General features: G+C 36.7%; 1 protein-coding gene across 1 annotated transcript in view; it reads right to left on the bottom strand.

Moving 5' to 3' along the window:
• TNRC6A (trinucleotide repeat containing adaptor 6A) overlaps nucleotides 1-14,608 on the bottom strand; it is a 103,889-nt gene extending 89,281 nt beyond the window's left edge. Inside the window, exons 1-2 of the mRNA XM_027859669.1 lie at nucleotides 14,477-14,608; nucleotides 5,376-5,411 (exon numbers count right to left, since the gene is read on the bottom strand). Coding sequence (XP_027715470.1) covers nucleotides 5,376-5,411; nucleotides 14,477-14,608 — 168 coding nt within the window. The remainder of the gene's footprint in view (nucleotides 1-5,375; nucleotides 5,412-14,476) is intronic.
• Between the last annotated feature and the right edge of the window lie 473 nt (nucleotides 14,609-15,081).

Raw genomic sequence — 15,081 nt, 5'->3', positions numbered from 1 at the left:
GATGTCCCTCTCCCCCCCCAAAAAAACCCAAAACTGCAGCAGACAAGTGAAAACATATTTATGAATAAGCAGTTAAAATGTCAGACAGAACCAGAGCATGCTGGGTGCTTTATTAACTAAGAGTGCTGCCTGACTCCAGGATAATACAGTTCCCTATCTGCCCAAAGGAATTCCTCCCATGTCTAGAGACCTCTCAATTCCATAGTCAGAGCTCTCAGACCTTCACTTCATTTCTTTTTGGCTGCTCATTTATAATACAAAATAGATCAGGGTACAAAATCACATTTCATCACATACTGCTATTAGCAGAATTAAAAACCATTAGATTCCACCCCACAGCTGCGAATGCCATCTCCTTTCAGATTGTCTTCCAATCTCATTCTCAGTCTCTCTCTCATACATAGACATAATGCACACATATTTGTAAATAAATTTTTATGTATCTACTTATTTACAAGTTTTCTCCCTTCCTTGAGGATAGGAACTTTATCTGCTTTTTTTTGTATCCTTAGCTTAGCACGGTGCCTAGCATACAGTAAGTACTTAATATATGCTTGCTGACGAGAGTTTTAAGGGACCTTAATAACTGTCTATTCCAGCCCTCATATTTTAAAGATAAGAAAATGGATGTCCAGAGATATTAAACAATTTGTTCAAAGTCAAACAGCCTAGTAAAATGAGAAGCTGGAATGAACAACTATGTCCCTTGACGTCTAGTCCAGAACTCTATTATATCATGATGAATTTCAGCCTAAAAATTTCTTTAAAATCAAGGCCTCAAGCTTTAAAAGAAATTGTACTTTATCAGTGTTTTAAGTTTAAAGGTCTCTGAAGCACATTTACTTAAAACAAAGGATTTCTTTTTCTACTCTGTCATTCAACTTGTCCTCTATTTCATATTAGTCATCATAAGATACAGGCCACATTTTCTAATGAGCTATAAAAATTGTTTGGATTTAATATTTTGTGTTTATTATATGGCAGCTATCTCTAAAAGGGGAAAAGGATAAAAATAAAAGGATCTGTGTACAACAGTATATGAGCTCTTAAAATTAATTCAGTTATTAAAGTTAGCATCGACATAATATACTGGGATCAGAATGTCATAAAATTCAGCATGTGTTGATAAGCATCTTCATATTATACTCTAGGCTGGAATAAAAAGAAAATTTTTTTGCAAACTCCAATGCGTTTAGTTTCTGGAAACCTCTTAAATACTGGCAGTGATTTTTCTAATTATCTCTACTTACTACATACCTTACCACACCCAGAGGCAAGAACCCAACTAAGACACTCAATTTAACAGCAGAGGCTTAATCACCTAAGCAGAAATCTGTAGATTGTCAAAAAAAAAAAAAATGTCCATACTTCTAGACAGACTTAAAAAAAAAAAAGGCTTTTTTTTGGAAAAAACATAAAGCCAAGTGTTAATATTCTTCTAATGGGTATCTTACTCATAAGTAAGTTTCCATATGCTATCCCAGAGTCTGTAGTCTAGCCGCATTACAGAATCTAGATCAAAAGTACTTTACAAATTAATATTAATATTTATTCAAAACAGGCAAGGTATTCTACCTAGCAGAGTAGATAATAAGACACAGATCATTTAAATTCACACTTAAAAGATTTCTTAGGCCATTTTGGCTCCTAATATTAGTGAAAGATAAAGATAACAAATTCCATAACTTTTCAAACTCTCAAACTGGCCAAAATGAATTGAAAAAGGAACCAAAGCTTCTATATTAGATATACTTTCGGTCTAGTAAAACAACAATTAATTCTAGAAGTACTAGCTCAAATAACAATACCTGAAGGTAACTAAAACAACAGGCATGACATATATAAACAAATATATCATACAGTATTTTACATTAAATGTTAAATCTTATAACACAACTTTGTTTTAAGCTCAGCATTAAAAATGGGCAAAACGTGATAGGATCTTTACAGTATACAGATTCACTGAGTAGAAAGCTAATATTTTGTTGAAAAAAGTTTTTTTTCCCCAACTGGCTGACCTATAAAATTCCAAGACCTAAAAAGGTTGAAGTTAGATTTTCTCATTGATACAGCACTGCTTTATCTATCTTTCCAAACTTTAAATGAGAAATTTATCTAGCTCAAGGGCTGGACATTTAAAATGATAGAATTGCTTCCTCCCTCTGGAGAAAAACAAGTCTAATTCCTCTTCCAGAAGAACGTCTCTTGATCATAACTATCATGACTCTGACCTATCCTCTTCACCAGGCTAAACATCCCCAGATCCTTCCACTTACCATTCTTCATCATGGCCCTTCACCATTCTGGTTGGCCTGCTCTGGAAGTTCTCCAGCTTATCATTGCTCTTCTCAAACTGTGGAGCCCAGAACTGACTGCAAAACTTCAGACAAATTCAGAGAGATTATCACCTCCTTTTTTCTTGGAAGGCATGCCTCTCTGAATGCTGTCCAAGATCTAATTAGCTTTTTTGGCTGCAATGTCTTACGGGCTGGTTCATACTGGACTTGTAGTCCACTAACCCCCCCCTCCCCCAGATCTTTCTCAAATTGCTATCCAGCCATATGGCTCCCATGAAAAGTTGATTTTTTAAAACCTAAATGTAACTATTCTCCCACTGGGGTTCAACTTAGATTTAGCAAAATGTTCCAGTTTGTTAAGATCTTTTTGGATCCTATCACTGTAAGCTATCACTCCCAGCATGGTATCATCTGAAAATATGATGAGCATGCCATTTATACTTTTATGTACATTATGATACTTTATTAAAAGCTTTTTAAGAATCTAGGTAAACTATATTTACAACATTCTTTTCATCTACTGGGTTAGAAACTCTTATCAAAAAAGGAAATAAGGTTAGTATGACATGAGCTGTTCTTGATGAAACCATGCCGGTTGCCTGTAATCACTTGCCCTTATTCTAGAATTTTCCAAGGAACTGAAGTCAAGTTCATTAGCCTAGTGTGTAGATTTTAATTTTCTTTCCCTTTTTGAAAACTGAACCAAGATTTGTCCTTTTCTGGTTGTGTGGAACCTCTCCCTTTCCATGGTCTTTCAAATACTGACAGTGGCTCAGACCCTGCCAGTTTTTTCCTTATTCAACGATGTACTTCATCTGGACAAAGTGACTTGAATTAATCAAAGATAACTAGGTTATCATGGGTATTAAGACCCTGCTAGTCATTTTTGTTTTTGTCATTTCCAATGCAAGGATCATTCTCCTTGGCAAATAAAAGAGAAGAAATGTAAGAAGTGAGCACCTCTGCCTCTTCTCTGAATTCCCCTTCCCTTCACCCAACTACCCAAAGAGGTCTATTCCTTTGATCTTTTTTCCCCATCCCTAATATAGAGATATGGATAGTGTCTGGATCTGTGATTTCATTAGTGTAAAGAACTCCCATTTGGAGAAACTTCAATGCAACTTTGTAAACAAAACAACAACAACAAAATCCCCCTTTCTTCCCCATAGTTTCCTTGCCACTATCAGTTAGTTCTGAGCTGACATCTCAAACCCTTCTGACACCATTTACAGAACCATATTCTTATATTCATCTTCCACTACCTGGCTATACTTCTATTTTATGCGTTAAAAAATAAAAATCTAACCTGCTTGATGAGTTACCTACAGACAGTCTCTTTGGACAAACCCCACTCTTCCTCCTCACTGGACCTATTTCTATCCTTCTCTTCAGAATGTTATTCATAAGATCTCCTATTCCTTCTATAGACTTTTAGTTCATGAAATCTTAAACTATCTGTCCTCTGAAACCTTTGGAATTTGGATCCCCTAAATGTAGGATGCATATCAGACTATGGAAGGAAATCTAAGGATTTCCTCTCCTCTATTACAAATAGAAGGACAGAGAGATCACTTCCCTCCCGGTTCACACTATTTTTACTGTAGTAACTAGTTTCTGTGAATAGAATTTCTCTTTGTAGTTCCTCAACTTTTTGAAGGATGAAATTATCATCAAGGCAAGTCAAGAAGGTGAGCTACTCTTCTTTGGGCATAATGAGAACTCCAACAAATATCTGGACAATTGAAGTCTCTCATGACTACAGCACGCTTCTCTGTGACAGGCCTGTAATATATTTTCTAATTTTTCATCTATTGTCTTTTTGTCCTGGTGGTCTGTAGTTGAACCCAATGATACATCTCTTTCTGCCTTCATTGATCTCCATTCAAATGTCTTCATAGGTTTCATCCCTCTAGTTCCTAGATTTTCTTACCTGAGCATACCTTTTAAATATATAGTTCTATCTCATCCCAATCCCTTTGACTTTTAAATAGTTTTGTTTTATTTTTTGGGATAAGGCATATCTATACAGAGCCATATCCAGTCATGGTTTCACATAATTATCAATAAGACTTATGGGGCAGCTAGGTGGTGCAGTGGATAGAGCACCAGCCCTGGATGCAGGAGGACCTGAGTTCAAATCCAGCCTCAGACACATAACATTCACTAGCTGTGTAACTCTGGGCAAGTCACTTAACCCAAATTGCCACACACACACACACACACACACACACACACACACACACACACGACTTATGAAGTCAAATTTACTTCTTTGTATTAGGATCTCTAATTTCTCTTGCTTTACTGCCTAAATTTTGGGTATTTATGCCCTTTTTTTTGGTATTGTGTCTCATGTGACCTTCAGGTATCTCAACTGCTATTTTTACTGTAGCTACTTATGGTATCTGGCTTGGTGGATATACATATGCTATTTTCTTCAAGGATTCTAGTCCCAGACTCTATTCTTTATGGGTTAAACCTTTCAGATTACATTTGTAAGACACCAGGAAAATGCATTAGTTCATGAATAGCCAGGTATCTCATCCCTATATTTTCAGCTGCAATATCAACAAATCCCATTCTATACATAGTTCCTAGCCAGATGTTCACTTTCCAAATTTGTTTTTTTTCTTCTGCATCCCTTGCCAATAATGATTATGGTAATAATGAAGAGAAATAATTTATGTTCCTACAGTATTTAGTTTCTTGCCCAAAAATCTCTGGCAAAACTTGGTAGGTTCCTTCTGACTATCAATTATGCCCATATGAATTACACAAGTGGATGAACTCATCTGTTTGGATTATGATCATTTGTCTAGTATCGTGTAAAAGGTATTCTTTTGGGGGGATGGGTTAGACTACATAACAACTGAGTTCCCTTTCAACCTTGAAATGACTATTGTAACAGCTTCCTAATTGGTTATCTTCACTTCATGTTTTCTTAATTAATTAAGCAAGATGGTACAGTGGAGAGAGCATCCCTTTGCAGATACAATGCAACAAAAGCTTTTGGAAAAGACTTTAGGTGAAGCAATTTTCATTTCTTAAATTATATGTTTATATTTAAATACACATTACCTTCTTTTGAGCAGCTTCCTTCTTTTTCTTGTCGTCCTTTCTCTTTTTCCTTTCTTCCATCAACTGTTCTTCCTCTTCTTTCACTAAATCCCTGAACCACACAGGTTGCAATTAACTTTCCCAAAACACATTAGGGAACACATACATGTTGCATACAGCTTATTTTTACTCCTCTTATGAGGAATAACAACATGACAAATGGGGCCATTATACTTCTTGTGACTTTATTTCAACAACGCAAAAAAAAATTGTCACCTAAGCTTAAAGCTATGACACATAATAAATAAATGGTAGTTTCCAGTTTTCACTTGGGGCAAGGGGGACAGTACAGACCTGTGATTTCATCAGTGTAGGGAATTCTGAAAGAGGAAATCCCCTTCCCCATTTATGCAGCTTTGTAACACATCTATAACTGAGAAACTAAGAGCTGACTAAGGCACTTAGAAATTAAGTGAATTAAGTATTACCACATAGTTACTGTGTTAAAAGTATTTCTTCCTAGGATATATATATATATATGTATATGAGGGATTGTAACCACACATACTTCATACTATATAATAATCTCGACCATTTTATCAGCATACACTTATTGATACGTTTAAAATAAACTTATTTCAACTTCTTGTGATGGACATTTTTGATCACTCCTACAATTAATTCCACTATTTTACTCTGGCAGCACCAATCTATGTCAATTAAAAACAAACCAAAAAACCCTTCCCCATTATCTGAAAAAGGAAGTAAAGACTTCCTTGCCTCCTGAGTTCCCATGAATAATCTCCATGTGCTAAAAGAAATAAATAAAACTGATATAATATCATAGTATAGTGGTTAATTTTTGTGACCATACTTCAGTATAACTAGGAAGACATGTTAACAGGCAGGTCCTATGAAAATGCATTGTCAAAACCTAGACAAAAGGCAAACCTTCTTTACTCTACTCTTTTCTCCCTACATACAAATACAGGTCTAATTTATGCCACAATATGCTACCTCTGAGTTTCCATGATGCTAAAAGTCTTCAATATAGCTATTCCTTTTTTAAAAATCTATTTCAAATTTACTGACTTCTAAAATCTAACTTCAATTCTTCCTCATAGTTTATGCCTGGTGATCTCTCAGTAGTAAACTTCTAGCACATTCTCCCCACTCTTTACCCTAGACATTTCCCTCTAATTCTGAACCTGAGCAATTTCCTTATTTAATATACATTTTTTCATACTTATTATTATTCTGAATTGTGCTAGGGTGGGTGGGAGGGAAAGGATGCGGAGACAAATGAGACATGCTCTTTGCTGTCAGGAAGATGCGTTTATATAATTTGAAATCTTTGTTCCCATATTCAATTGCTCTTTTTCAATAGCAAGTCATTCATTTCTGATTCTTAAAAAAAAGCTTATAGAATGTAGAATGATTAAAATCAAATCAACCAGATATAAGGAGGTTGCAGTAACTGAGTGTGAAGGGACGAGGACACTAGAATAAGACAGTGGCAGTGAAACTAATATTGAAGGGAAAACCCAAGAGAAATTTTGCCTCTAGGTATGTATCACACTATGACAGCACAGTACAATAACTGATGCTCACTCTGACCCTTAAGTTATCAAGGAAAGATTAAGGTATATTTTTTCAGTATCCTACATGTGAAAAGGCAGAAAAGTATGCATACATTTTTAGCAAAGTTTCCATTTAAAGCAGGCCTGTTTTACATCCTCTACATTTTTCACAGGCCGCCCAAAATCCTTTTGTGGGCTGAATGTTGTGCAGGCCTGATTTAAAGCAATTAAATTGACTTAGGAGCTCTGGATTTGAGGTATATTGATCTTGGGAATTCTCATTTTGGGGTTTCTTTCAGGAGGTAATCTGTGGATTATGTCCATCTCCATTTTGCCTTCTGTTTCTAGGCAATTTTCTTTTCAGATTTCTTGAAATACAATTCAAGACTTTTTTTTTTGGTTATAATTTTCAGGTAGTCTTTAATTGTTCTTAAATTCTTTAATTATTTTCTCCAAGATCTGTTTTCCAGATCAGTTTGCTTTTGCTTACATTTTCTTCTTTTTTTTCAGTCTGTTTACTTTGTTTTAATATTTGTCTCATGAAGTCACTAGTGTCTATTTGGCCCGTTATAATTTAGATGGAGTTTGATGTTTGGGCAAGTTTTTGTATTTGTGCCAAGTTGTTATTTTCTTTCCAATTCTTTCTTTCATAGCTCTCATTTCTCTACTGCAATGGTGTCAAAATAGAAATGGAATCCACTGAACTGTACATACTAACATTTAGAAAATATTAATGTTACATAAGTTCTATTATATTTTTATCTATTTTGTTAAATATTTCTCAATTACTTTTTAATATGATTCAGGCTACATTTGGGAATGCTTCAGATTCCAACATGGCTCACAGGTCATATGTTCGACACCTTTGTTCTAGTGTTCTAATTTCATTTACAAAAAATATTTTAAAGTCTTCAAAAAACAAACTTACTTCAGCTCTTCTAGGAATTCTAGTTGAATCTGTGCCTAAGCTATGTTTTCCCTTGAGGCTTTGCTTGTAGATATTTTGGTGATATTTGCTTCTTTTGAGTTTGTCTTGAGCATCCCTGTCATCCCTGCTTTATAATAGTAGAATTTTTTTGTGGTGTTGTTGTTTGCTTATTCTTCCAGCCTACCCCTTACTTTGGCCTTGATGTCACTTATGGAAGGAAGGTCTGGGTTGGTCCTGTTGCTGTTTTCTTAGGGTGTTATACTATTCCAAGGTCCCAAGGACAACTCAGGCTGGGGACCCTCAAGCTTTCAGTATTACCAATTAGTATTATTACTAATTTAGGGCAAAGTCTGAACACTGCCCACCTGGTCCAAGTCCAGCAAGTTCCTCACTTGGGTTTGGCTTTGAGCAACAGTAGAATGCTGCAGGACTCACACACTATCGGCTTGCCCTAGTTCTGTCTCTGCAACCTTCAGATTGGGATTTTGTTGTTGTTGTTTCAACTCCTCGGGACCCCATTTTGGGGTTTTATTGGCAAAGACACTGCAGTGGTTTGCCATTTCCTTTTCCAGCTCATTTAACAGATGAGATACTGAGGTAAACAGTGTTTAGTGACTTGCCCAGGGTCACACAGCTAGTAAGTGTCTGAGGCCACATTTGAATTCAGGTCTTCTTGACTCCAGGCTCAGTGCTCTATCCACTGAGCCACTTAGCTGCCTCCGAAAATTGTTCACCACCCCAGATGGGACTTGGACCTACAATCCCTGGCTCAGGAGGCCAATAAGGGTCTGGGACCAGATTTGGACTCAGGCAGATGAGTCTTCTTGACTCCAGGCCTGGTACTCTATGTACCACCTCACTGGAGAGAAGCCAGAATTGAGACTTTGATCTGTTCCTGGTGAACAAGTCACACTATTAGAGCTTTCTTCTGAACTTGCTTCTTGTTCTGTGCACAGGACAGATCCTATTACAAAATCCCTGGGTGCAAGTCCCCTTTCTCAGTCTGTGCCAGATCTGTGACCTTGAATTGGGTAATAAGCAACACATCTACCAGGTGGCACCTACTCCAACTCCTCGTGAAAGGTGCCAGTGCCCCTTACAGTTCTGAGACTTCTTCTTGGTCTGGTGGACATGCTCTCTGCACATGGCATGCTACTGCTGAGACCCTGTTCCCCGTATCCAAAGACCTTTCTGTCTCCCTATGTCAAACTGGCCTGGAAAAATGACTCATGGTTTATATCTTGTTTCTCATCAGGACTCCATCTGGTACATTTTTGAGACTTGCTTGAGGGGAGAGGAGGAAGCCTGGCTATACTTCTCCCTGCAATCCTCCATATTGTCTCCACCTCAATTAATGGATTAGAACCCTCTGCTCTTGCTTGCCTCTTCGAAGCTATCTCCTCCTGGCTATTTTTGAGGGGCCCCTTTTCCTACTGCTGGTGGACTTCTGATGACTTTCTGCAGAGTTCTAGGGTGGAAGAAGTAATTTCAGCACTTAGGGTTTAGGGTTAGTTTCTCACTGGATTTGTTGATCATCATCCAATCCACTGCAAATTTCAGTGTTATGTTGGAGCAGGTACGTGGGAACTGCATGTTTTACCAGATTTCTGTTGCCCTCACTAGTCAATAATCCTTTTATCTATCCCTCATTGATCAACTAGGGAATATGCCACGATGGTTGTTTGAGATGTTACTGAATATTCATTCCCGTGCTTTTTCCACTCTGGACAAGTATCAACCATCGTATGAAAAGATGCTCCAAATTACTAATAACTAGAGAAATGCAAATTAAAGCAAATCTGAGGTTCTACCTCATATTCATTAGATTGGCAAAGGTGACCAACAGAATATCAACTTGTAAACCATATATACTGTACCTACTTATTTCATAAAAGTGTTATGAGAATTATCTCTATGCACATCAAAGACAAGGATTATTCTAAAGGGGACCAGATCTTTATTATTCCTACAGTGTTTACTGTTTGATTATAAAAATGCATTTGATTTGGTTGAACAAAACACCATTTTAAAAGCCCCCCCCCTTTTTTAACCACATCCAAATATATCATCCATCCAAACATTAAAATCATTCAAGCTTCCTTGAAAGGTACTGTTCAATGACCTTATTCTGACCCTCTGATCATAAACATCAGAGGCAAAAAATAAGGAGATGTATGCTTGCCAAACACATTCACCACTGTGAACATGATGTAGGATCATGGTCTAGAAGGATCTCAGAGGCAATTTTGATTAACCCCCTCTTTTTACAGATAAGGAAACTAAGGCCAGGAATATGAAATGATTTGCTTAGTAGGTAGTAAGTTCAAAGATAGATTTAAACTCTAGAGTTTTGTTCTTGTTACACAACACCTCTAGACAGAACCAGGGGAACCAAATACAATGATTTTGTACTAGAAGAGATGTTCCTGTGTTTGCAAATGATATTGTCCTGTTTACATCAAGTTCAAAAAACAACAAAGAGCTTCTTCAACTCTTTGAGGATTTGGAATGATAATCTACCGAGAAAGACAAAGTGTATCAAGAACGGATATTTTCTAGATCACAATATATAACTGGATAAAATCCAACAGCATTTATCACTCAGTAGTTATATATGCAGATAGAATACAAACAGACTACAAGATGAGCCCTGAATTAAACAGAAGAGCAGGCTGAACTGCCTTTAGGAAATTACAAAGTTCTTTTAAAGACCCCAAATTTCTTCAGAAACAAAGGCCTACCCTTTTTTAATACTAAGATTCTACCACTCTTGTGGTATAGCTGTGAGACATGAACAAATTGAAAAACTGAAAATGAACATCACATAAACAACAATAAAGAAGGGAATGGTGAGTATGAGTAGACCGTAACAAACAACAAATAAGGAACTTAGGGAAGTGTCATAGTAAGAAAGGAAGATAGGCTGGCCATTTGGCAAGTGGTAATAGGGTAAGGACTCAGAGTGTTCTATTGGTACCCTCACAATGTTAGGATAAAGTGTAGAATAAAAGAAGGCCTAGAGCATGTGGATTCTCCATGGCAAACATGGACAAAAGTCACATAAGATGGGCAGGCAATGCTGGACTATAGTCTGTATCATTGGAGGGAATATCCAAAATCAATGAAATCATATATCTACTTCAGTATTTGACACAATCCTCCCCTTGTCCCCTTGATCCCATCTTCCTGAATCCTTTGGAACTCTGCTCCCCCAATGCTCTCCCTTGCCAGTGGTTCTCTGCCTTTCTTATTTCAAACATATATGTCTCCCTCACCCTGAAAAAAATCCTTCCCTTTACCTACTGATCCTTCGAGCTACCAATCTTTCATCTTTCCTTCTACTGATAAGACTTTTTGAAAGAGTCTATGCCTGCTATCTTCATTTTAAATTCTCCACAACCACTCCCCCCCATATATTACCTTTTTTTGGCTTTAAAAATTCCATTTATTTTTACAGTTCTAAATCCTACTCCCAAATTGAGAAGTCAAGAAAAACAAAGCCCATTACAAATAAGTATAGTCATGTAAAATTTTATGTCATCAAAATGGTCTATTTCACCATTTGTGACTTATCTCTTATTTGGTCAGGAACTCTTTCCCCAAGCCATAGATCTGACAGGTAATTTCTTCCATGCTCTACTAATTTCCTTTACGTATAAATCACGTACCTATTTGGAGTTTATCCTAATATACAGTTGGAGATATTGATCTACACCTAGTTTCTACAAAACTGTTTGCCAGTTTTCCCAACAGTTTTTGTTAAATTGCTGGGATTTGGGGATTTAGCAAACACTATGTTATTGTGCTCATTTGCTTCTGTATATTGTGCAGTCAATCAACGTTTCTATTTTTTACCCAGTACCAAACTGTTTTGATGATTATGGCTTTGCAGTACAGTTTGACTGCTAGGTCCTTTTTCTTCTCATTTTTTTTCTTTTCACTGATTCCACTGATATTCTGGACCTTTTGTTCCTCCAGATGAATTGTTATTATATTTTCTAGCTCTATAAAGTAGTCTTTTGGTAATTTGATATTGAATAAATGAATTCAGGTAGCATTGTCATTTATATTGGCTTGGCCTAATCAGGAGCAATTAATATTTCTCTAACTATTTAGAATTCTTTGTGTGGAGTGTTTTGTAATTGTGTTCATAAAATTCCTGTTTGTGTCTTGGCAGGTAAACTCGCACATATTTTATATTGTTTATAGTTACTGTAAATGGAATTTTTTTATCTCTTCCTGTTGGATTTTATTGGTAACATACAGAAATGCTAATGATTTGTATGGGTTTATTTTTATGTCTGCAACTTCATCAAAGTGGTTAATTGTTTTGATTAGTTTTTTATATACTCTCTAGGGTTCTCAAAGTAAAAAAACACATCCATCATCTTCAAAAAGTGAGTTTTGTTTGTCCTTTGCCTATGCTTATTCATTTATTGTTATTGCTAGAATTTCTAGTACAATATTGAATAGTAATGGTAATAATGAAAATCCTGGTTTCACTCCTGATCTCACTGAAAAGGCTACTTACTAGCTTGTCCCTATTATAGCCAATGCTAGCTACTGATTTTAGCCAGATACTACCTATCATTTTAAGGAAAACTCCATTTATTCCTATGCTTTCTAGTGTATGGTTTTTGAAAAATAGGAATGGGTATTGTATTATCAAAAGTTTTTTTTCTGCATCTGTTGAAATAATCATGACTTTTGTTGTTCTTGTTATTAATATAGTCACTTAAGTTTATATGAAACCAGCCCTGTATTGCTAGTACAAGACCAGCCTGGTTATAGTATATGTTATTTGCGATATGTTGCTACAATTTCCTTGTTAGTATTTTATTTAAAAATTTGGCCTCGACATTAATGACAGAAATTGGTCTATAGTTTTGTTTCTGTTTTGACTTTCATTGGTTTTAGATAAGAACACCATATTTGTATCACAGAAGGAATTTGGTAGTGTCCCTTCTTTACCTAATTTTACCAAACAGTTTATGTCATAATGGAATTAATTGTTCTTTAACAATTCTGTAGAATTTGCTTGCAAATTCATCTGATCTTGTAATTTTTTTCTTTTGTGAGTTCATTTATGATTTGTTCAATTTCTTTTTTCTAAGATAAGGTTATTTAATTATTTTATTGCTTGTTCTGTTAATCTGGGCAATTTATATTTTTATAAATATCCATCCATTTCATTTGGATTGTCAGTTTTATTGACATATAGTTGAGCAAAATAGCTCCTGATAATTGCTTTCATTTATTCTTCACTAATTATGAATTTGCCTTTTTCACTTTTGATATTGGTAATTTGGTTTTCTTACTTCTTTTTTTTCAAACAAATTAGCTACTTAAACTCTAGCGGTTCCTATTGCCATCAGAATACAAAATCCTGTTTGACGTTTAAAGCCCTTCATAACTTAGGCCCTTCAACCTTTCCAGTCTTCTTACATCTTACTCCTTAACAAATATTCTTTGATCCAGTGACACTGGCTTCTTGGTAGCTCAGAAAAAAAAGAAAAAGGTAGTTTTTCTCTTGGCTCAGGGTATTTTCTTTGGCTATCTGCTGTGCATGAAGTACCCTCCCTCCTTATCTCTGCTTACTGGCTTCAAGTCCAAACTAAAATCCCATCTTCTATAGGAAGCCTTTCCTAACTCCTCTTAATTCTAGTACCTAATTTCTTTTAATTATTTCTTATTTTTCCTGTATACAGACTGTTTATGCACGTATTTGTTTGTTAACTCACTCATTAGATTGTGAGTTCCATGAGGGCAGGGACTGACTTTTGCTTCTTTTTTCATCCCCAGGATTAGTACAGTGCCTGTCACATAGTTGACACTTAAACATTTATTGAGTGACTAATGGCTTATCTGTTTTATCGTGGTTTTTTTTTTTAAAACAAGCTCCTAGTTTTAATTATTAGTTCAATGCTTAACTTTTAATTCTGTTAATTTCTCCTTTAATTTTCAGGATTTCTATTTTGGTATTTAATTGTGGGTTTTAATTTGTTGGTTTTCTAGGGTTTTTTTAGTTGCATGCCCTATTTAATTTGTTCTCTCTTTTATTGATTAGAAATGTAATTTTATTACTTAGAATTATAAATTTTCCCCCAAGTACTGCTTTGATACATCCCACACCACCTCCCCCAACCTAAGTGGCCCCAACTTCCCTGAGGTGTGTGTGTGTGGGGGGGTTGTATAAAAGGTCCCAGCTGTGTATAACCTAGGCCTCTCAGACTTCAGTGGCTGCCTGAGATGATGAGAGTCGACATACCCTGAAGACTTACTGATCTGACACACTTCAAGATGGAGACAGAGACAAGGTAGGCTACATCCAGAGAAGCTAAGTGCCCCTGTGTCTTCATTGCATAACATTGCTGGGTAAAGGCAAAGTAAATCTTCTTTATTAAATACTCAGTGACTTGTACTTTGTCCCAACAAAGAACCTGAACTAATAGAGTGCTGGCTTTGGAGACATGCCTACCACTCTCAGCAGTCTTAAAAGGGTAGGATGAAGCTTCATGTCTCACATCATGGTTAAGCTGGGGAAAGAGCACTGCAAGTACTGAGGAGGAGGGTCACTGGATCAGATGGTGGATCGATGTATGGCTCTTTGTCACCAGAGCCCTCTTGATTGTATATGGGGAATCTTCTCTCTGGTCCAGGTAGGAGCTCCCCTTCTGCCAGATGGATTCACTTGGTGGGTGCTGGAGCAGGCTGCCAGGAGGATAAAGATGCACAAAGGCCAGCATTCCTTGGATGTTGTTGATTGTGCTGCATCAATTGGACTGCCAGCACAATCAGACTGAAACTGAATTGTAGTGGTCCATTCAGTGGATAGAGATACTCTGGGAGTTTAGAAATTGTGCAACGAAAGAGGGACAGTGAATGGAGGTGGTGATTGTGTAAGTGAAGAGATCTCTCCTGATGGGGGAGGGGACTGAGGGGCCCCAGTCAGGAACCCACTCTGTAATTTCTGACCCAGGGGTTCAGGTTCCTGCTGAGACAGAAGCCATGAGACTGGAGAAGGACAGCAGACTGGAGAACCACTGGTGGATAGACAGCCCCTGGTTTATTCCATCACAGCTCCCAGGAGGAGGAAAGTGGAAATTCAAACAGAAACCTGAAAAGTAACTGGAGCAATGGTTCTTGAAGGTGTGAGCTAATGGAGCCAGCGCTAAAAGATTCTCTGCTTCTGGACCTGCTAAGGTTCTCCTTTTATAAA

Source organism: Vombatus ursinus, unplaced genomic scaffold (genome assembly GCF_900497805.2).
Source record: "Vombatus ursinus unplaced genomic scaffold, bare-nosed wombat genome assembly UNPS02014171.1, whole genome shotgun sequence".
Taxonomy (NCBI): domain Eukaryota; kingdom Metazoa; phylum Chordata; class Mammalia; order Diprotodontia; family Vombatidae; genus Vombatus; species Vombatus ursinus.
This window is presented reverse-complemented; position numbering and strand designations above follow the sequence as displayed.